Source organism: Myotis myotis, unplaced genomic scaffold (assembly GCF_014108235.1).
Source record: "Myotis myotis isolate mMyoMyo1 unplaced genomic scaffold, mMyoMyo1.p scaffold_m19_p_17, whole genome shotgun sequence".
NCBI lineage: Eukaryota > Metazoa > Chordata > Mammalia > Chiroptera > Vespertilionidae > Myotis > Myotis myotis.
The window spans coordinates 31,298,123-31,320,428 of record NW_023416321.1 but is presented as its reverse complement, the minus strand read 5'-3'; the positions used below and the strand labels follow the sequence as shown (position 1 = coordinate 31,320,428).

Below are 22,306 nucleotides of genomic sequence, written 5' to 3'. Positions count from 1 at the left end.
ATGGCATTACAAAAATAAATCTAAATAAGTATTCACATAAACGGTGAGAGGTGGAGGTGAGGCTCCGTTTACTTTTCAGGATGTTCCTCCGTCACTTAAAGGCTCTGGGTAAAGGGTCTTTACCACAAAGCTGTAGTGCACTTCACTGATTAATAGGAATTAATCACATAAAATGTATACTTTCACACAGAAAGTGCTACTGTACTGTCACGCCCACTACTGAACAGATTCATTTCTTAAACCAGGTGATACAGAATCCATGAAATTTCCGCAGGCCCTTCACTTGCCAGGAAACTTCTCGTTCAGCAGGTATATGCGAAGGTTTACATCCACTGTCGCCTCACCAAACATTTCCCTTACAGCTACGCCTCCACATTGCATCTCAAGTAACGCGGAGCTGCACCTTTCCCATCTCGGCACCCAGGAATCTGGATTTGACGTCCAGCGTGCCCACATCTTCAGTAGCTATGCTATCACAGTGACATTTTAAAACTGGTTTGTCTGCAGCTGGTCGATGGCCAGCAGGTCACCCTTCTCACCAGCTTTGCGGCTGTGGACTTGACTCGCTTTGCCCTCTTCACCCACTTGGATTCTCCCAAAAGGAGAGAAGTGCTGACTCATGCTACAGTGTGGATGAACCCAGAGGGCACTATGCTAAGCGAAATAAGCCAGACACAAAAGACAAATACTGGATGGCTCCACTCCTGCGCGGTCCCTAGCGTAGCCACACTTCTAGAGAAGGACGTAGGCTGGTGGTTTCCAGGGGCTGGGGGGAGTGGGAAATGATTTGTTGTTAATACGTATAGAGTTTCAGTATTGCAAGTTGAAAAAAGATTTGTGGATGGAAGGTGGGCATGAGTCGGAGAGGGAACATTTTTCCTCTAGCTTATAATTAAATTGATGGGAGACAGCCCACGCTACCCTTTCACCTCCCGGCAGTTGGCCAACATGGATGTGAGACCCGGCCGCACCGTCCTGGAGAGTGGGGCACCCGGGGGACGGCGAAGGTGCGGGCGCCGGTGTAGAGCGCGCGGTGCCCGGCCTGGGAGCTCGGCGACTGCGCGGGGAGGCCCGTGGGCATCCGCCTGTCCCCACTGGGGGTGGCCGTGTTCTGCGTGCTGGGGCTCGGCGTGCCTTTCCACCTCTACTTGGGCTTCCTGGCCGGCTTCAGCCTCTTCGGCCTGGGCGGGGAGCCTGATGGCGGCACCGTGGACCTGCGAGAGGTGCTGGCCATGTCAGTGCGGTGCTGGCCACCGTCTGCGGTCCGCGGGGGCGACGAGGTGAGGCGCGTTCCCGAAAGCAACGTCCTCCACGAGAAGTCCCAGGGGAAGACGCGCGAGGGGGCCGACGGCAAGATGACCAGCGGGGACGTGCTGTCCAACCGCAAGATGTTCTACCTGCTCAAGACCACCTTCCCTCACGTGCAGCAAGTAACACTGGCTTTCATCATGAGCTGCTGAATTCTCAAACACAACGCACAACATTTTCCATTTTTCTTTGGCCCTACCCTGCTTTGTCACAGTCTATCTATACTTACATGTGTTTGCATCTCTCTGGTTCCCTAGAGTTGGTAGAAGAAACAGGAGTTTCAGAGAAGTTGACATAGTTGTAAGAGTAGCAATAGTAACAATTTATTGAGTAGATTCTAGGTGCCCAGACCCTGGCCACACAGGACTTCATTTGATCCTCACAGCGACTTCAGAAGTAAATTTTATTTGTGCCGACTTTACAGATGGGAAATCTGCAGCTCATGGCACTTTGCTGCAGTTTATATCGTCAGTCTGACTTCATTTTAGCTAGATCTTTAGGAGGCTACTTACAACCGAGCTTACAGTGTGGCTTCCTAGGGAAACACAGTTGTACAAGCTTAAAAGCAATAATGGTGAAATACGGTAAGCAGAGTTGGATTTTTTTAAGGCAAAGATAAAAATAGCCTTAAATATTGAAAACATAGATCTGTTTGTGCATGTTCACATGCCAGCTCCACCCCACTCCACTTCTGCCAACGCCTTTGTCTTGGGTAACTTTCACAGGATTCTGAGTTTGCTTTCTCACTTATTAGCAAACACTGAGGGCACAGCTGCCAAGGGTCGAGAGCTGCCTTTTATTAAACACTAAAGCTAAACTTTTGGAATTGTAAAAAAATAATAATAATAATAATAATAATAATAAGTAAAAAATAAATAAATCGACGTGAGACAGATTAACAGGAGAAAAACCAAATATAATTGTGCAGGTACAAGGGCTCCATAAGAATATGAGGCCACAGGCTGTCAGACCGTTGAGGCTCATATGCTGCCCTGAGGTCAGGAGAAGGGGTAGGGGCCTGGGACAATTCACAGGGAGGTGGGAAGAACAAATACTTGCTTAACCAATGTTTGCCATGCAAGGCAGAGAAGTCTTTCTAGTATAAACAGAGGCTGTCTTTGGTAACAGCTCTCTTCCTCCCAATCCCAGCTGGAGGGCAGAGGAGGTTTAAAAAATTTCATGAATTTTCTATGTCTTAAAAATAACCAGCTTAAGTAATACAGATGCCAAAGACACATATTTGGGGGGTGGGGAGTTTTTGTTCCCCTTCAGTCCTGCCTTTGAAACTTTCCTGGGACGTCTCACAGTTCAGAAGTTAAGTAGGTGGATTGCTCCATCTTAAGGGACCGGTCTCTTGGTCCTGACAACAGGTCAGTTTAATTAAACTCATTTCAGTTATGCAGTTGGGCTCCCAAAATTAGGACTATGGCTAAAGCGATTGGGTGTTTATGAAGGCGTTTCTGTGGAAACAAAAGAAAAACACAGGTTAATGCTGGGAGAAGACTGTGCACCCAGTCTGAGTCTGGAGCCAGCCAGTGAAGACGATTCCTAGCTGTCTGGCTCCAGCATGTTCAGATGGAGAGAGGGCGGGCAATGGCAATGCCGACAGCTGCTCTTAGTTTGCAGCGTGAATGTCTCTAGACACGAGGATAGTTTGAAAGAAACCTTACCCCTTCCCAAACCCAAGGAAATACAGTATCATCAAAACGTAACAAAGGCCGGAGGCGTTGCTCTCTCTCTTCAGCAGCCCCAGGAGGTGTGGGCGAAAGGGGCCCCATGCTGACCTGACAAGCTCAGGGAAGGCCTGCATGGTGGTCTTGCAAGCTCAGAGACCTACTGTAACCACAAAGGATGGTTTGAAATAAAACTTTAACTAAAAGCAGTTAGGGTGGGCAGTTACGTCCTAGGCTGGTATCTTCACTGACAAGGCCAACCTTTACCTTAACTGAGCCTGTCTTTTTGCATCTATAATAACATACCCTTGAAATGTCTGGGTAACTTCCCTTTCTTTTTTCTGGACCCCCTGGGGCACAACCTAATGTGCCTGGGCTCCAGGATGGATAGCACAAATCCCATCATTGTTATGTTAATTGTTCCTGCACCTACCTAAGTATGTGTCTATCATTTTACTTTTTATCCAATCCCAGGGGTCCCCCCCCCCCCCCCCCCGCTTTTCTTTCTCCCGCCTCTCTATCACCAGTGGATTTCATGTAACCCACCCATGTCCCTTTCCTTGGATTGCACTGTATAAATACAGATGTAACCCACCATTCTCCGGAGCATTATCTCAATCCATTGAGGTTCTGCATCCTTGCATGTGTGACAGTTTGGCTCAAACAAACTCACAAAAATTCTTTACAGGTTTCAATGGTTTTTTACGTTAACAGGGGGAAGTGCAGCGCCCATCAAGGGCCGGGCGGGAGCAGAGACTGTGCGAGGCCTCTGGAGCCTCGGATGCTGGGGTGACGGCACCACAGTCTGGGTCCCGGCCCTCCTCCCGGGCTTGGTGGGGACAAGTGAGGGCCTGTGGCCCCGGAGGCTGCACTTCGGTGCGTTGGAGCTGAGTCATCTGGTTGTAGACGAGGCATCGCCTAAGCCCTTCCTTTGTTTTTGCTCCAATAAATCTTGCCACCAGACCTCAAATCCTCCGCCTGTACCCCTGAAATGTGTTTGCGGCAAGCCCGTGGAACAATCCTATTTTCTCCGGCAAAATGAGACCAAGCGGTGAACCTGGGAATTGCCCCCTTGCCAACACTAGCCTAGTCAGGACAGAAAGGCACTGTTGTAAAGACAGACAAATAGAGCGGACAGAATAGAAAGTCCCGAAATAGGCCCACACTTATTTGGTCGATTGATATTCAACAGACACCAAAGCAAGTCAATGTGGAAAGGCAATTCAAAGTAGCGAATGGCGTTACACAAGTTGGCGGTGCATAAGGAAAAAGAGGAACGCTGATCTATACCTCATGCCACACACAAAAAATAAACTAGAAATGGATCACAGATGTACGTGTAAAACCCAACACTATAAAGCTTCTAGGACAAATGGGAGGAAATCTGTAACCCAAGTATAAGCAAAGCCTTCCTGAACGGAACCCGAAAGGTATCATAAAAGACAAGAGAAGACAAAGTGGACTTCACAAATTAAAAACTCCTGTGCATCAACCCGCTGAAATAGCTACAATGATACAGGCGGACCGCGCTCCTTGTTCGCAGGAATACGGAGCAGCTGGACGCTCGCACCATGGTCCTGACAGCGCACAATGTCCATCGCGTTGGCCGTGGTTCTGGTAGTTCCTCCTAACGTTAAACGTACCTTCTCCATGACCTGGACATTTCACTTCTAGGTATTTACTCCAAGGGAATGAAGTCATAGGTCCCCACAAAGGCTTGTGTGTGAACACACAGCGCAGCCGTACAATAATAGAATACGATGTAGTAATAAAAGCTACCGTAAACACAATATAGGGAAGTCTCAAAAATAGTGTACTAAGAAAAAGGAGGCAGACACACAACATACACACGGAATGCTTCCATTTAAGTCGGGTTCTAGGAGAGGCACAAGGAATCTGTGAGGAAAGAAATCAAACAGTGGTTACCACCGGGAGGAGCAGGGCTGCCTGGGAAGGGGCTGGAGGGATCTCTCTGGGGTGACAGAAATATTCTCTTTCTTTTTTCATCCCCATTGTCTTTTTTAAAAATCCTCACCTGAGGATATCTTTCCATTGCTTTTCAAAGAGAGTGGAAGGGAGGGAGGGAGAGAGGGAGAGAGAGAAACATTAATGTGAGAGAGACACATCAACTGGTTGCCTCTGCACCAGCCCCAACCAGGAACGGAGAGCAAACCCACAACCCAGGTACATGCCCTTGACTGGGAATCGAACCTGAGACCCTTCAGGGCATGGGCCAGTGCTCTAACTGCTGAGCTACACCGGCCAGGGCAATGTTCTCTTTCTTGATAAGAGCATGAGTTACTTGGGTGTCGGCACTTGTCAAAACTCACCAAACTGTACACTTAAGTTCTCTGCTTTTCATTCGTATGCAAAGCACACCTTAATGTCTTTAAAAAAAAAAAGTTTCAGACAGGCCCAAGGGACTCAACGCCGTGTATATTTAAAAACAAAAAACAAACCACAAAAAGGCAAAAAACCTGTATGTCAGCAGGAGGGCCAGTGAAGACAGCGACGCCATGTGTCACTGAGAAGAAAGCAGGTAATGTGAGGCCCACAAGTCACCTTCAGCCTGGACGGCCACCTCCAGGCCCAGGCCGGCTCCCCCTGCCCTGGGCCTTTCAAGGGGGAGCATCGGCCTGCTTTGTGAGGTCACCTGCCATCAGCAAAACGTTCCCACTGCCTCAGTGAAGTCCCTCCTCTGGCTCTCACACGCTCTCAGTCTCCTCTCGGCAAAGGCTCGCATGGCTCAGGCACCCAGGCTTCCAGGGAGTGGCCCGGGGAAGCCCAGCGAGGAGCTCCACCTGCACCACAATCTCACCTTCCCCACAGGGCCTGCGGCCGGAGCCTCGCCCTTCTGCCAGCAGGAATCGAAACTGAACGCTCCTTTGGAAAGTATGGGGGAGCAGGGAGGAGGCTTGTCTTGGAAGCAGAAGGAGACGGGGACCCCTGTCTGGGGCAGATAAGGGGCTGTGGAGGGGGGGGGCCGGGGGAGGGGGAGGCTTCTTTCTAGTTCTGCCCACAGGCCCTTCTCACACCTTTCTCCTTCGCAGAGCCTGGCTGCTCAGGCCTCTGCCTGATGGGAAGGAGTTGAAACTATCCAGAGGTCAGGACATCTCCTGAAGTCAACCATTTTCATGGAAAGTGGAGGGTAGAGAGCGGAGGGTGCAGACTCTACCACTGCCGCAAGTATGCCCAGCCCTGGAGGCAGGAGAGAAACATCAGCAGGTGATGCTAGCCATGGGGAGCCAAGACTCTCCCGGAACCTGGGATTGGGTGGAGTGGGGGTGCGGCTGGATACCTGCCTTTTATTTTCTTTCTTTTTTTAAATATATTTTTATTGATTTCAGAAAGGAAGGGAGAGGGAGAGAGATAGAAATATCAATAATGAGAGAATCACTGATTGGCTGCCTCCTGCATGCCCCCTACTGGGGATCGAGCCCGCAACCTGGGACCCTTCAGTCTGCAGGCTAAGGCTCTATCCATTGAGCTAAACCGGCCAGGGCAGGATACCTGCCTTTTCAACAAACACCCCACGTAGGTTTTGGGGACCCAAATGACAAATTTGGGGGCATCTTTAAGAAAAAGAATACCGTACTTTATTTTTTTAATTTATTTTTTATTTTTTTAAAATATTTATTATTCTTTATTAGTTTCATATGTCCACACAGTGGTTAGACAATCATGTGCTTTACAGAGTAGTACCCCCTAAGAATACCGTACTTTACTAAAAATAGATGAACAGGGTGCTAGAGCCCCGCCCAGGGTCCACACACCTGCAGCCCAGCCTCCCGGGGCTGCCTGTGAGTCCAGCTCTGAGCCCAGAGGATTCCGGTGAGAGAGGAAATGAAACTCAGATGAGGAGCTCAGGTTAGCAGCTCATTTACAGCGTTCCCTGAGCCCTTGCTGGTGCCCTGCCCCGAGCTTGGCTCTGGGGACCACAGGCCAAGAGCACGTTGTTCTTTCCCTCGAAAGTTTCATAGGTCATTGGGATCCCTGGTGGCGCCAATTATTAACCGCATTGATGTGCTGTGAAGGAAGTGCCTTCCGCTTTCGGTGGGGCACAGCAGCTGGGTGAAGCCAGGTCAGCTGCTTTAATCCTCTAAAGCCTCGGTTTCCTCATCTGGGAGGTGGAGCCAGTCACGAGCTTTTTCATCAGGTGGTTGTGAGGGTGAAACAAACTAATGCTCAGAAGGCACTGAAGTCGAAGCCTGGCAGGGAGGGAGCGCCCCGGGGAATTATGGCTGTGTTTTCACATGTCCCACCTGTGGGCGGTTGTTGGGAGCCATTAGAGATATCGGCTTAGACAAAGCCATCTTAAGAATTATAAGTTTCTGGTTCCTCCAGAAACTCCTAATTACCAGAAACTACGTGTGTCCTGCGATTTGGCCAGCAGCTAAAGATAACCATCCTATTCCCTGAAGCAACTACTGCCACATCGGAGCCTGCTACAACCCTGCTGATAAGCTAATGGGCTTCTCCACCCCCCCCACCCCCCCTCCACCCCCCACCCCCGTCCCTAAAACAGTATATATCCTGCCGCGGTAAGAATAAAATTTGAGGCTTGATCAGAACTTGTCTTGCCTCCATTCTTTCGTGTCCCTTGTTTGTCTCATTCTCCTAGGGTGTCTCTTCGTTCCCCCGTTGTTGTCCCGCGGGTCGGGGCAGGCGGTGAGGCCAGGATGGGGTTCAGAGAGGGAGATGGTCCATGGGCTGAGTCTTGAAGGACCGACCAGTGGTATCCCTTCCATCGATGGCAGGAACAGGAGTGGAAGAGCCTGCAGCTCCCTGGATCAAGCACACTCAGCATCACTGTTTGCTCGCGCTCCTCTCTGGGGAGCCCAGAGGATTAGTGTCGTATCACTTAGCCAGACGCATACCTGCCTCTGCCTTTAGTCCCAATTGACTAGCCTGGGCCTAGCCTGACTTCCCAATTTCTTTTAAATAAACATATCGGCATTTATTATTATTATTATTATTATTATTATTACTATTATTATTTTAATAAACAACAGCAATTTATTTCCCACAGCTATGGAGGCTGTATCTGAGATCAGGGCATCAGCACGGCTGGGTGAGGGCCCTCTTTGAGCTGCAGATTTCTCACACGGCAGACGGGGCGAGGGAGCTCTGTGAGATCTCTTTAAGAAGAGCACCATTGCCAGGGCTCCGGCTTTAGGACTTAAGCACCTCCCACGGGGCACCTCCAACTCCCATCCCATGGGGCAATAGGTTTTCAACATAGGAATGTTGAAAAGACACTAACATTGAGACCATAGCAGCTGCCAGCAGTAGAGTTCTTCACACAATAATTGTTCTTAATGCCCTTGCTTGTTAATATCAGATATGTCATTTCTGAGTGTTTCTTTTGTATTGAATTTGTTGGGGTGACATTGGTTAATAAAGTTACTCAGGTTTCAGAGGTACAATTCTATGATGCGTCATCTCTATACTGCATTGTATATTCACCATCCCAAGTCACGTCTCCTTCCATCACCATTTATCCCCCCACCCTTTACCCTCTTCTACCTTCCCCAACCCTCCTGCATTTATTTTAAAAGCAAACTTTATGTCATTTATGCCATGATCATAATGGGTGAAGGGGGTCATGGGAATTTTAAGAGGACACAAACTTTGGACCATAGCAGTTGACAAATACCCCAAACATCATAGAAGCCAGGAAAATAAATCTTTTATTAATTAATTTCCTGGTGCTAGAAACGTTTTGGCTGCATACTCTGCTTCTTCGTGTGATGAAGATTTGACACATTTCTATAGGGAAAGTAGAAAGATCATTCCGCTGGTCTGCTTCTTCTCCACCACCCAGGTACTTTGGGTACCAGGCGCTGCGGGACACGCTCCTTGGTGATGCTCCTCTGGCCCTGTATCCTTGTCCCTGGACCCAGGTGGGGCAGCATGGTGGGCAGGAGGCCATTCCTAAGCTGAGAATAACTGAATTATTCATGTAAGTGGCTGTGAACCACATAAACATATCCCACTAAACTTAAAGTAAATAGATGCCCAATTCAACTTCCCCTTAGCCAGATCCCCAAAATGCACACGGCCTCTCCAACACTGTCTGAGTCTCAAGGAAGTGTGATGGAGGGAGGGGAAGGAGACGGGAGTGTTAAGCAGTTCACCAAATGTTACAGACATTTATACCCATGCAAACCCTTGCCATGCGGTGAAGGGCCTTAAAGTTCAAGCTAGGAAAGTGGACGCTGGCTGGATGGGCTTATAGCCCGTGGTGTTTGCCAAATGGAGATGAGACCTGGTTTGGCTGTAGCCCCTGGCCCCAGTCCGTGCCCGCCCCCTCAGCGGCTCCCCTTCTTTCTTCCTCTCCTACTCCAGGCTTTCAGGGAACAAAGTCCCTCTTGGTTCTCTGTAAACACTCCCTGGAAAGCAAACAGGGCTTACTGACACCAGATTGCTCTCTGCCTAGCACTGGGCCAGAGATTTTACACCTGTCATCTTCTTTATTATTATTGATTTCAGAGAGAAAGGGAGAGGGAGAGAGAAATAGAAACATCAATGCCGAGAGAGAATCATTGATTGGCTGCCTCCTGCACACCCCACCCTGGGGATCAAGCCTACAACCCAGGCACGTGCCCTGCCCGAGAATAGAACCATGACCTCCTCCTGGTTCATCGGTCGACACTCAACCACTGAGCCACACCGACCAGGCACATCTGTCATCTTTGGTCAAGCTCCTGGCAGCCCTTCCCGGTCTGCGTGCTCCCACGCACCCACCAGCCCCTCCCTCGATTTTGGTGCTAGTTGAAGAGATCGCCTGAGCAACCAGGAACCAGCTGCTGACCTGCTAAGCCGACACCAACTAGTCCGCATTCTAGTTTATCTCTTGCTGCATAAAATGTTACAAAACTTAGTAGCTTCACACAATGGCATTTATCTGGCTCCCAAATCTGAACTTGGGCATTCGATGGGGAAAGCTCATCTCTGCCTAAGAGAATGGGAGCCGCTCTGTACCTATAACCGAGCCTCAGAAGGCATGCATCGCCATTTCCGCCACATTCTATTGGTCGAGGCAACAGGACGTGTGATGCTAACCACTGCACCACCCTGCCTCGTTCTCAGATGCCTTTTCATGGGACGGGCTTCCTTCCATGGACCATATTGTTTGCCAAAGGAATGTGGCTCTGTGCCTGCAAGGGTGAGGAGGGCTCTGCCAGACCAGACTTCTGGTTTCTTTTTTTTTAATCCTCACTGGAGAATATTTTTTCCATTGATTTTCAGAGAGTGGAAGGGAGGGAGTAGGGGGGAGAGAGAAAGAGAAACATCGACATGAGAGAGACACATTGATTGGCTGCTTCCCACACGTGACCCCACTGGGGCCAGGGAACCTGCAGGAATCAAACCTGCAACCCCTGGTCCGAAGGCGACGCTCTAACCCAGCCGTGGGCAAACTACGGCCCGATTGAAATGAATAAAACTAAAAAAAAAAAAAAGACCGTACCCTTTTATGTAATGGTGTTTACTTTGAGTTTATATTAGTTCACACAAACACTCCATCCATGCTTTTGTTCCGGCCCTCCGGTCCAGTTTAAGAACCCACTCTGGCCCTCGAGTCAAAAAGCTTGCCCACCCCTGGTCTAACCACTGACGCTGAAACCAGGGCTCCTGGTTTCACTTTTTTGTTTTTTTTCGTAAATCCTCACCTGAGGATATTTCCCCATTGCTTTCAGATAGAGTGGAAAGGAGGTGAGAGGGAGAGAGAAACATTTATGTGAGACACATGGATTGGTTGCCTCCTGCACATGCCCCTACCAGGGCTGGGGAGTGAGCCTGCAATAGAGGTATGTGCCCTTGATCGGGAATCGAACCTGGGACCCTCCGGTGAGCAGGCCGATGCTCTAACCACTGAGCAACCGGCCAGGGCTCCTGGTTTCATTTTTGAACACTCTTTTCTGTGCCTGGGGAGTGGGAAGCCCAGAGTGTCAGGCTCTGCTCTGGGTCCTGTCAACACTGTCATATCCAGGCCCCTTCCAGAGGGGGCAGGGGATGGGAGCTGGAGGCTGCTCTGCTGAGCAGGAAGGAACAATGAGTCCATTCTCTTGTATCCGGGACTTCCTGAGGAGACTGCAGTGCGGAATGAAATGGTATTTTCCATGGAATGGCCCATTATCTTATATAGGACCCCAGGTGTTCCATCAAGAGCACACACTCTGAGTCAGCCAGGTGTGGCTTCGGGTCCAAGGTGCTCCTTCCCTTGCTGGCTGGATGGCCCTGAGCCAGTTACTTCACCTCGTGACGCCAAGCTACTCCTCCTGTAAATGGGGGTAAGGCTTGTGTCACGTAACTTGCCTGCTATGAAATGAGAGGGTATATAGCATGGCCCTGACACATAGTAGCACTCAGTGATGCCCAGCACGAGACCCTGCACCCAAGGAATCTGACCAACACATAACAGTGTGGGGCTTTCGCCTCCCTTGTCTTCGACACTGTGCTTCTAGTAATGCAACTTGAGATGGTTTTATTACTTTTGGCATATCGCTCAGTAGTTCTCACCCACTTAAATCCCCATTCTTTCCGCCCGTGGCAGCTACAGCCCTCATAACAGGCCCAGCTGCAGGCAGTGATGTTCCAGAAATATGGCTAATCCCACACCACTTCCTCCATGGAAGGCCTGCCCAGTCCACCCAACAAAGGAGGATCAGGGGAGATGCGAACCCAGGCCCTCCGGACCCTCCCCTGACCCTCTAGTCCCACGGGGAGAGATAGTGGACACTCAGTTCCTACGTGGTGATGGTGAGAAGGGTGGTGGCTATTCCCCAATGCTGCTCTGCCGCCCAGCCTAGACACTTACTGAAATGACTTTTTAAACAATTTACTGGTGGGATGGGGGTGAGAGGTGGACACCTGCATCCACATTGGGATCTAGAAAGCATCCTGGGCCACCCACGTGGTTTGGACGTTGCAGACAATCCACGGCTAGAGTCCACGTGACTAGGGAAGGAAGTCGGCAGGGGTAGTGAGTAGCTCCCCTTCAGGGAGCAGGCCTGTTGTTCTGGGAAGTGCCGGGGGCGGAAGCTCGCCGGCGGAGGACACACATCAGGCTGTGAGCACTTACCACATGCCAAGTGCTTCACGGTTTCATCTATCTCATCTTCACCACAAGTAGGTAGCAAGAGCCTACTTTCTGTATCAACGAGGAGAGGACGGGTGCTGGGAGGTGTGGGGCTCATGCTGGGTCACATGGCCGGTGAGTGTGAGGGCAGCCAGAGCTGGGCCAGCACCCGTGGGCCAGTTCCAGTCTTCAAACTTTTTTTTTTTGCAATTTTCGGATAACCCCTTTTTTATTTTTATTAATTAATTAAATCTTTATTGTTCAGATTACAGTTGTTCCTCTTTATTCCCCCCCATAACTCCCCTCCACCCAGTTCCCACCCCACCCTCCTCCCTCACTCCCCACCCACTGTCCTCATCCATAGGTGCACGATTTTTGTCCAGTCTCTTCCCGCATCCCCCTCACCCTTTTCCCCCCCAAGAATAGTCAGTCCACTCCCTTTCTATGCCCCTGATTCTATTATAATCACCAGTTCAATCTGTTCATCAGATTATTAACTTGATTTTCAGATTCACTTGTTGATAGATGTGTATTTGTTGTTCATAATTTGTATCTTTACCTTTTTCTTCTTCTTCCTCTTCTTAAACGATACCTTTCAGCATTTCATATAATCCTGGTTTGGTGGTGATGAAGTCCTTTAGCTTTTTCTTATCTGTGAACTCTTTATCTGACCTTTAGTTCTGAATGATAGCTTTGCTGGATAAAGTAATCTTGGTTGTAGGTTCTTGGCATTCATCACTTTGAATATTTCTTGCCACTCCCTTCTGGCCTGCAAAGTTTCTGTTGAGAAATCAGCTTACAGTCGTATGGGTACTCCCTTGTAGGTAACTGACTTTCTTTCTCTTGCTGCTTTTAAGATTCTCCCTTTGTCTTTTGCTCTTGGCATTTTAATTATGATGTGTCTTGGTGTGGTCCTCTTTGGATTCCTTTTGTTTGGGGTTCTCTGCGCTTCCTGGACTTGTAAGTCTATTTTTTTCACCAGGTAGGGGAAGTTTTCTGTCATTATTTCTTCAAATAGGTTTTCAATATCTTGCTCTCTCTTCTTCTGGCACCCCTATAATTCTGATGTTGGTACGCTTGAAGCTGTCCCAGAGGCTCTTTACACTATCTTCGTATTTTTGGATTCTTTTTTCATTTTGCTTTTCTGGTTGGGTGTTTTTTGCTTCTTCATATTTCAAATCTTTGACTTGATTCTTGCGATCCTCTAGTCTGCTGTTGGGATTCTGTATAATATTCTTTATTTCAGTCAGTGTATGCTTACTTTCTAGTTGGTCCTTTATCACAACCTCGAGGGTCTCATTAGATTTCTTGTAGGTCTCATTAAGTTTATCAGCTGTTTCTAGAAAATTCTTGAAAAACCTTATAAGTGTGGTTTTGAACTCTATATCCAGTAGTTTGCTTTCCTCCATTTCTGTCATTTGTGTCCTTTTTCTCTGTCTCCACATTTTTTATGCTTCCCTGTGTTGATAAAGTGGTTTTCTGTGCTAAGTGTCCTCTAGGGTCCAGTGGTTCAGCCTCCCCAATTACCTGAGGAGGACACTCTTGGTGCACCCCCTTGTGGTCTTTGTGCACAGTCTTGTTATAGTTAAGCCTTGATTGTTGTAGGTATCACTGGGAGGAATTGGCCTCCAGGCCAATTGGCTGTGAGAATCAGCTGTGTCTGCAGTGGGAGAACTTCTGTGCTGGAGACACCCCTCTGGGGCAAGACTTGCTTCAATGGGACTTTGGTGCTCACTGAGTCTGCCCCGAGTGTGTCCTTTATGGTTCCACGGAGCTGCAAACTGGATGGTCCCACTCTGACCTCTGGGTATACTGGCTCCTGGATCTCTAGGGAGGTGCTAATCTAGCCTCTGCCTTAGGCTATCCAGCAAAAGCCTCCCTGCAGGGCTTGGGCGGGGCGGGTCCCATGGGATCAACAGGGCGGGCTAGCAGTTATGGCTGCTCTCAGAGGCCCAGCTTCTCAGTGTCTCTGCAATTGCTGCAAGCCCCTCCGAGAGAAAGCTGCCCTCGAGTTCCAACCGATGCCAGATAGTCCTGCTTCTCCCGTATGAGTCTGGGTCCCCAGAGACTTGCCTGTAACTGGAGCTCAGAGCCCGAGACTCCCTCCCAATTGAAAACGACAACTGTGCCCTCAGCTGCCAGCCCGCTCCGCGTGCGCCTCTGTACCTTGGTATTTTACTTCCGCACTGCGCCTCCTCTGAGTCTCGGTTTGCTTTTCTCTTTCCTTCTAGTTGTGGAATTTCCACTCAGCCAGCCTTCCTGTGGTTCTGGATGATGTCCGTTCCATCTTTTAGTTGTATTTTTGAAGTGGTTGTTCAAGGCAGCAAGATCCGGTGTTTACCTATGCCCCCATCTTGGTTTCTCCCCCAGTCTTCAAACTTGATTTGTCCTACCTACTATTTAAAAATAAGGTAAGCCAACTTTTGGGAATTGGGAGATTTCACATAAAAATCCAGACCTCTAGTGTCTCTTTTAAAAAAAAGGCAAACAAACATAAAGGAAGATGTGGCAACACTGGGCTCTCAGAGCCGAGTGCTGGCTGCCTCCTTAGAGCGTGGTTCTCCAGGCAGCCACGCTCCTCCCCAGGCCCTGGTGCCTCTCCAACACAGAGGGCAGGTGCCCGTGGCCATCAGCCATTACACTCTTCCTGTGTGCTTCTTGTAAGACACACGTGTTTCATCATTCCTATGACTCTCCCGAAAGCGAGGAAATAAGCAATACATTGAAAGGGCCTCTATTTGTCACTGGCTCATGGCTGAGGGCAACAGTACCACCTTCTCTGTGTCCCAGCACTTAGCACCATCTTCTGAACATAGTAAGTAGGTGCTCAATACGTGTCAGATCTCTAGGTCCCCCGACTTCTGATGAGAGGGAGATTCTGGAGTCCGAGTCCTGGACTGGCCGCCTACCAGCTGTGTCATCTTCGGTGAATACCGTAACCTCTCCATGCCTCAGTTTCCTCAGTGGAAACACCGCAATTTCTAACTCGTGGTATTGTGAAGATTAGATGAAGGTGAGATTATATACGGAAAGCACCTCCCTGGCTCAGAGTAAAGGTCCCACAAATGTTGGTTCCCCATCTCCTCCATCTGTTTGGCTTACCCCAACCTCCAAAGCACCTCTCTCTATGGTACTGGCAAGGACAGGCTCCTAGAAATAAGATCTGGATAAATGACTCCATCCATCGCCCAAGGCTTCTACAAGGCAAAAGCACCCTGGCCCAAGTGACCAGATGTTACAGTGGGGGCTAGGTGACCTTCCTCTGTGCATCATGGGACTTTGATGCTGTTTAGAAATATCTGCCTTCGAGGTCCCTGCATACCTCCTCTTTCTCTGGAAGGTACTCCCAGAGTAGGCCCGAACCCCCTGAACCCCCCATTCCGGTTCTCCCCACCATCCATCCATCTGAGCAGCCCCCACACTCATTGGACTGGAGCCAAGCAGACACAAGCCCCAGACACCTTGGTACAGTTTTATTCAAACTCCAGATGCCCAGGCTTGGCCTGGCAGAGGGTGTGTTCTTGCCAGTGGCAAAAAGTGATACAGCACGTTCGTTAATACTCATCGTTTTAATTTAAATTAATAGCATTTCTGGAAGACAAGTGCAGTTGGTAGAAAATATAAAAACTTTTCCTGTACAAATTTTACATCACATTCAAAAGAGCAAGTGTGTGCCCCGCGGCCACAGGAGACACAGGGGGTGCGCGCATTGACGAGATCCCGGCTGACGTCGCCGAAGCCCACAAGCTCCCAGTTCGGCTTCACAGTTATGTCTCCACCTGCCCCCCAATTGACACCGAACACAGGCTTCAGGGCGCCACTCCCTCCGACGTCACAGGAAACGCTGGGAGGGGGCAGAGTCCAGGGCCCCGTGCCCGTCTTTAGTTTGGTGACAAGGAGAGGGCACCTTGCTACACACCACTCACGATGAACAGGGACTCGCTGGGGTTCAGGACCTCAAGTTGGATGGAGACCCAGTGGCTGCGGCTCTGGTGGCTAAAGGCAGTGGGGACACAGACCTCGGGACTTTGGAGGTGAGGCTGGAACTCTGGGGGCCCTGAAGGGCCAGTACTTGGGCTCCACTCTGACCCCAGTGCAGACGTCTGCAGCCCCCAGAGCTCTCTCCAAGGAGGCCTCCCAGCTTCTCCTTCCCCTTCACAGTTGGCCATGAGGCTGAATTCACAGTATCTATCGTCCTTCACGTTTCCAAGGCAGGAAGGGAGGGCACACGGAGGGCGTGCACAGCTTCCCAACCTCATTCACAGTCATGGAAACACAGGGAAGGGGCCAGTGGGGGGGGCTTTCCGAGGTGTTTCTCCTAAATGATGGGGAGTGCAGAGGCTTGGGCTATGCGTGGGGAGGCTGCCCGGGGCCTTGGAGAAGAGGTGCCCCCCAGACACTCAGCTACACTCTTGGGGTTCCTGGCAGACCGTCAGTTCCATCAGGGTGGAGACGGTGTCTGTCTTATCACCAGGCCCCTGGCACTTGCACAGAGCACAGTAGCTGCTCAGCAAACGCTTCTTGAGCTGACCCACGAGTGTCACACTCATGAGAAAAAACAAAATGCAGACTAACTTTCGTGGGCGAAGGAGGCGCTGAGCCCTGTGTGCTCCGCTGCTGTCCAAGCCCAGGGCTCACCAGCACGGCCTCAGGCTCAGAGGGGAAGCCGAGAGGCAGCAGTCACACACTGTGATGACGGTGGGGGTGACCTTGTAGAGGGCTGACGGGGGAAGCCAAAGGCATGATGGGAGAAACAGACAGCCCCAGAGGACAGACCCACACAAGCCGAAGCCACTGGTTTCCAGCTCCCATCTTCCTCCCACACCCTAACTGGGAGGTGGGGAGGCGCTCCCATCCGGAGGGCGGACGGGCAGCGGGAGCCGGGTACCTTGCATTGCCCGGCAACTGTGCTCTCCAAGTACCGCTCAGCCAGGGTGCTGGCCTGGCCTGGAGACGGGCCCACAGCCCTCAGCGTCTGGGCAGAGGCCCGTTTCATACGGCATTTTGGTCAGACCAGGAAGGGGGAGGGCGGCTCTGACGATTGGGAGCTTTGCTAGGGGCATAAGTGAAAGGGGTGGGAGGACCACCTGCCTCCCATCTTGGCTCAGAGCACGGACACAGGTTCTGGGCCTGAACCCAACCACACGGCCACTCTCACCCTCCTTGGTCATTTCTGGTTGGGAGCCTAGTAGGACAGAACGTCCACTGATGGGCTTCTTTGCCACGTGGAACTTGTCTCTTGAGGCGGCAGCTTCCAATGAAGACAGGCAGGATGCTCTCTCATCACGGGCTGTCCTGGTTCAAACGGAGGCCTGACAGGGAGGCCTGACTCGGTGCTGGGGAAGGCTCTGGAGACTGGGGGGGCTCTCATGAAAGGGGGGGCACACGCCTCCCATCTTAGATCTGCACATGGAGAGTGGGGGAGCCAGGAGTGGGCTGAGGGGCTTCAACAGGACTGGGGCTGGGGAAGAGATGGGCGGCTCCAGGCCTTGGGGTGACTGAGGATGGGTTTCTAAGGGGCCAGCCAGGTAACACCGAGGCTGGGAGGGGGCTCGGGGACCCACTGCTGCTTCTCCTCCCCCCGCACCTTCCTTGTCCTCACGGAGCCTTCACGGCACACACGGCCTTTGCTCTGGGGTCAAATCAAATGTCAGTCAGGGATTCAGCTGTGTCTAAAAAGCCGCGGCCCTGGCTGCCTCCCTGGGGGCAGGAAGGAAACTTCGCTGCAGAAGGTGGAACCACTGGATCAGTGCAGATGCTACTCGGGTTTGATCCGTCTCTGCCTTTCCAGCTGGGGTGGGCTGAACTGCAGGGGTCAGAGGTGAACCCAGCTCTCTGGGATCTGGGGACCCTCGTATTCCAGCTCGGTTCCCAGCCAGGGTTACCTCTGCAAGAGGAGGGAGGGACGAGGGGAGACCCCGGCCGAGGGAGCTTCCCCCGCCCCCACAACAGGATTTAGGGCCAAAGCAGAGGCGAGGTCAGATCTGTGGTCCCCCATCCTGCCCCCAAAACGTCCACAACATTGGAGGCTTTCCTTCCTGCGGCCCAGCGCGGGCTCCCTGCCCACAGGGCTCTCCACAGGGGCACCATGTCCGCTGTCGCCCCTCAGCACAGCCCGCTTTTATTATTACCTATTGTAAAACATCGCACATGTAAACATTGGCTGCCCGTCGGGACAGGTTTGGTTGTTGGTGATGTCACTTTAAGAAACAGCAGGTGCAGCTCCGTCTCCGAGACCCGAGTGTTTTCTGCGCACAAACAGGTCTGAGCCCAGAACGCAGGCTCCTGGCTTGCGGCGCTTGGGAGAGCGGCAGGCGGACATTTCGGCGGCAAGTGCTGCTTTTTGTGGTGGAGGTTGTGTGGATGTTTTAGAAACACTTTGAAAAAGGAGGAAATCGGCGGGGAAACTGCACAGCTGGCTACATCTTTGGATTACTGGCCTCCAGGGCGCCCAAGCCAAACCTCTCAAACCGGGGTACAACTTTGCTGCTGTTAATGCTGCAAAGAGGAACAAAAACAAGGGTTACAGCCCCGCTGGTCCCGATCAGATCAGGGTGACATGAGCTAAGGAGTGGGCCAATTCCAGAAGCTCACAGAGGACCCAGCCCACCAAGAAGGGAGAATGATTCCACAGCCAACGGCTGTAGTCTCGACAGAGCTGCTCCTGGTCGTGCAGGGTCGGGAGCCCAGCCTTGGCCACACGCCCCCTTGTGCATCTCACAGCCCCCAGCTCCCAGAGCAAGTACCTGCCATGGGCTCCTCTGAGCTGACTTCTCACCACAGCCCAGGGAAGCTCTGTCCCAGAGGAACTGGGAGAAGGACACCCGACCCCAGAGCTGAGTGACATCACCAGCTCCTGTGAGAAGTGGGCCTCACACATCGGAGGGCCACCTGGAAGCACGCAGTGCTCAGGGCCGGCCTCCAGAGACCGGGATCGGGTCTTGGGGGCCCAGGAATCTGCATTTGGCAACAATGCAGGGACTCTGGGTGCCCAGCCAACCACACTCTCGATGAGCTGACTCAGGGTCTGGAAACTGCCGTCCGCACTGGGCAGATGTAAAGGGAGCAACGTTGTGGGTGGGAGGGGGCAGGAGCTTTGCTTTCATCAGTGAAACTGTTTGGAGACAGGCCCCTTGCTTTCAGACGACCCCCCTGAGCGCTGCTGAGCAGTCCTTCCAAGCTGGTGTCTTTTACGGCAACAGACCTTGGGGTGTCCACCACCGGCAGCCCTGCAGAGGGCACGGCCCTGCGCAGCTCTGAAATCGCCCCACTCCTTGCTGGACAAGATCCCTATGGTTAATAGCCAAGCAGACCCCCTCCCCGTTCTTTGGACCCAGCCACTGGGAGGCCGACGTGCTGGGGTTGGCAACGTGCAGGTTGGCAGGGTGGGGGGAGGGCACAGGTCTCACTGAGCTGTTAGTAGGAGGCAGGGCCACCCAACAAAACACGCTAGCACCCGCAGAGGAAGAGCTAGAGAGGGTGCAGCCGCGTCCAGGGCCTTCTGGGAGGAGTTGTTAGGGGGTCCTCCGCGGACACCAGTTATTCAGGCACACGCAGGCCGTGGAGACGGAGGGGCCAGTTTTAAAACAAACAAAGCAAAAGAGGAGGCCTCAGGAGAGAAGGTGGAGCGGCAGAGATGGCGTCCCCGGGTTAGTGCCCGCCTCTCGGTTTGCATTTGAGCAGGAGTCGAGGTGCTGAGTGACGATTAGGAGGAAGAAAGCCCCAGGCACATGCGAGGCAGCCAGGCCTACAACCTATGGGAGGAAAGAGAAGGGAGAGCAGCGTGAGTGAGAACCGGGCCCCACGGGGCGGGGGCAGAAGCCGGGGCCTGGCCAGGTCAGGGGACCCTCTTTCCCTGGAGAGAAAGGGACGCTCCTGTTCCATCCCAGGCCTGGCAGCCAAGCGGGCAGGGAGGGGAAACTGGCGCAAAGAACCATCCCTGAGCTGCCTGGAGCCCGGTCACAGGATCTGAATCAGAGGTTGGCCAATGGGCCCTCTGCCCCTCAGCCCTGGACTATGCAGATGGACTTCTTGGAGCTCACTAAATTTCTGCTCACTGCATTCTTCTGTAAGCTCTGGCCAGAGGGCACCCGGGGGTCTCAGACGATGACCTCCGTTCTCTCTCTGACCCAGGCGCAAGCCATCGTCTGCCACAGGGTGGGCAGAGGCCTTGCTGGTGGCCGTTTCAGCTGCAAAAACATCCCTTTGGTTTATGAGAAAAACACACACAAAGATGAGGTAGCTGGATGCAGACAGGCAGGAAGCGGGGTGAGCGGAGGGGGGCTGCGACAGGCAGAGAGGAAGGGAAGTAACAGAAGACACACTATTCCTCCAGAGCGGGGCAGGGGTTCTTAAAGTCAGGGTGGCCGTATCGTCCTTTCCCGTAGTATCGGCTCCGCCAGCGACTGGGAGTGCCCGCGATCATGTTGCCAGGTGTGGGAGGAGCGAAGTCCGCAGGTGATGCCGTAGGGTCGGCCCCCCCGCGTGGCAGGTGGAGGAGGAGCCACAGGAATCAGGATGGTGGGGAGAGAGAGGGAGATGACAGGACAGGTCATCGCATCAGCCACCCCCCAAAATAAAAAAGCAACAAAACCGATGGAAAAGAAAAAGAAAAGGAGAATTAGAGGCTGAGTGTGTAGAAGTAAACCTCATGAACAGGAAGCTGTGACACGGACTCATGAGGGGGTGCTGGCATTCTTTTCCTTAGAGGCTAATGCTGATCGCAGTGGGCCAGAAGCAGTGCCCAGCGGCGCCTCAGTTTCCCTCGGCGAAATGAGACCGTGGGCTATGGGGTCTTTGGGGATCTGGAACCATCTCATAGCACCTAGCTTTCTCTTCTGCAGATGAGAAAACCGGGGCCCAGACTGTCAAATGAGTTACTTCTTGCAAGTCCAGGAGAACCCCCTGCTCCTGGTCTCTGCTGGGACGGCTCCTGTTCAAAGCCCAGCTCCAAGGACTTCTCTGCCGGAGACCCTTCCTCAAGCTCCCTGGGTGGGCAGAGAGGGCCCGTCCCTGCTCCCACAGAGGCCGTGCTCTGTCCCAGCATTCAGCATACTGTAATTATTCCCTCATCCGTTCACTCACCCATCACCTGTTTACTGAGCAAAGGAGAAAGGTTGGGGGACTAGAGAGCTCTGTGCCGAGTCTGCACTATTTTAAGCCACAGCCACTCTGCGGGTTTTGGTGATGCTCTGACGCCCAGGGGCCCGTGTGGCCCTGTCCTACGCAGCATCCTCTCGTCTGGGCCTGGCCTGGGCCCGGCGTCAGCACTTCTCTGAGAACAGTGATACGGGAGTTTTCAGAGGAGAGCTGGAGACAAAAGGAGTCTCTGGACCAGACGCGGTGTCATTGGTGAGGAACGAGGCCCTCCGGCTAATCTGCTTTGAGTGTTTGCCACCGTCCTGGGCACACAGGGCACAGGGTGCCCTCTGAGACCCCACATGCAGCTCCCAAGGCTGGCTGGCGGGTTTGGCCGCTGAAGGGGTACTTACTCAGCAGACTTCCAGAAGTGCCCGGGGTGGGAGAGCCGCCGGTTCAGCTTGGGCAGTTTCTCCAGCATTTCCATCAGCAGCGTGAAGCTGGGCCTCTCCTGCAGGTCGAAAGCCCAGCAGGCGGACAGGATCTCCTGTGGGCAGAGGCAGCGTTAGGGGGTGTGAGCCGGCTGAGAGGGAGGAAGGTGGGCTGGGGCCTCCGCACAGGGTCCCCTCCGCGCTCGCAAGCACCCCCGGCTGGTGGTCCCTGAACGTCCTGCTGACATTGCGATGACTGGCCAGCAGGGCTGAGAAACAACCGAATTTCAGAAAAGCGCTCATGCTTCCAGTTCAAATAGAAACGCACAAGCCCATCTCCCCTCCTTCCTTCTTTTTTAAAAAATATATTTTTATTGATTTCAGAGAGGAAGGGCAAGGGAGAGAGAGACATCAATGATGAGAGAGGATCCTTGATCGGCTGCCTCCTGCACGCCCTTTACTGGGGATTGAGCCTGCAACCCGGGCACGTGCCCTTGATCGGAATCGAACCCGGGACCCTTCAGTCCACAGGCTGATGCTCTATCCACTGAGCCAAACCAGATAGGGCTCCCCTCCTTCCTTCTCAGACCTCCCTGGAACAACAGCAACAAAGCTGAGTAACAGGCCATAGAAAAGACATCGGCAAGGAAGCCACCAGTTTTTAGAACGGAAAGTGGAAGGCGGTGTGTTGACAGGGGAAACACAAGATGCTCTGAATGTGTGCAGAGGGGGCG

The 22,306-nt window shown here is 52.2% G+C and overlaps 1 protein-coding gene and 1 long non-coding RNA gene across 21 annotated transcripts in view; one reads left to right on the top strand and one right to left on the bottom strand.

Moving 5' to 3' along the window:
- The first annotated feature begins 6,002 nt into the window (after positions 1-6,002).
- On the top strand, positions 6,003-7,456 carry LOC118672412. Its single transcript, XR_004973051.1, has 3 exons — positions 6,003-6,167; positions 6,954-7,137; positions 7,326-7,456. It is a non-coding gene; the product is annotated as an uncharacterized LOC118672412 (long non-coding RNA).
- An 8,065-nt stretch (positions 7,457-15,521) lies between these two features.
- The window catches only part of KSR1 (kinase suppressor of ras 1), a 141,570-nt gene continuing 134,785 nt past the window's right edge, over positions 15,522-22,306 (bottom strand). For 10 of the 20 annotated variants that reach the window (XM_036340653.1, XM_036340656.1, XM_036340652.1 and 7 more), the window contains 3 exons: positions 21,555-21,688; positions 20,388-20,468; positions 15,522-18,561 (listed from right to left, as the gene is read on the bottom strand). In XM_036340653.1, the coding sequence (XP_036196546.1) occupies positions 18,483-18,561; positions 20,388-20,468; positions 21,555-21,688 (294 nt within the window). In that variant the 3' untranslated portion in view covers positions 15,522-18,482. Of the gene's footprint in view, positions 19,818-20,387; positions 20,469-20,710; positions 20,901-21,554; positions 21,689-22,306 lie in introns of those variants that run through there. The other 10 variants (XR_004972877.1, XR_004972873.1, XR_004972876.1 and 7 more) reach the window with 7 other exon arrangements.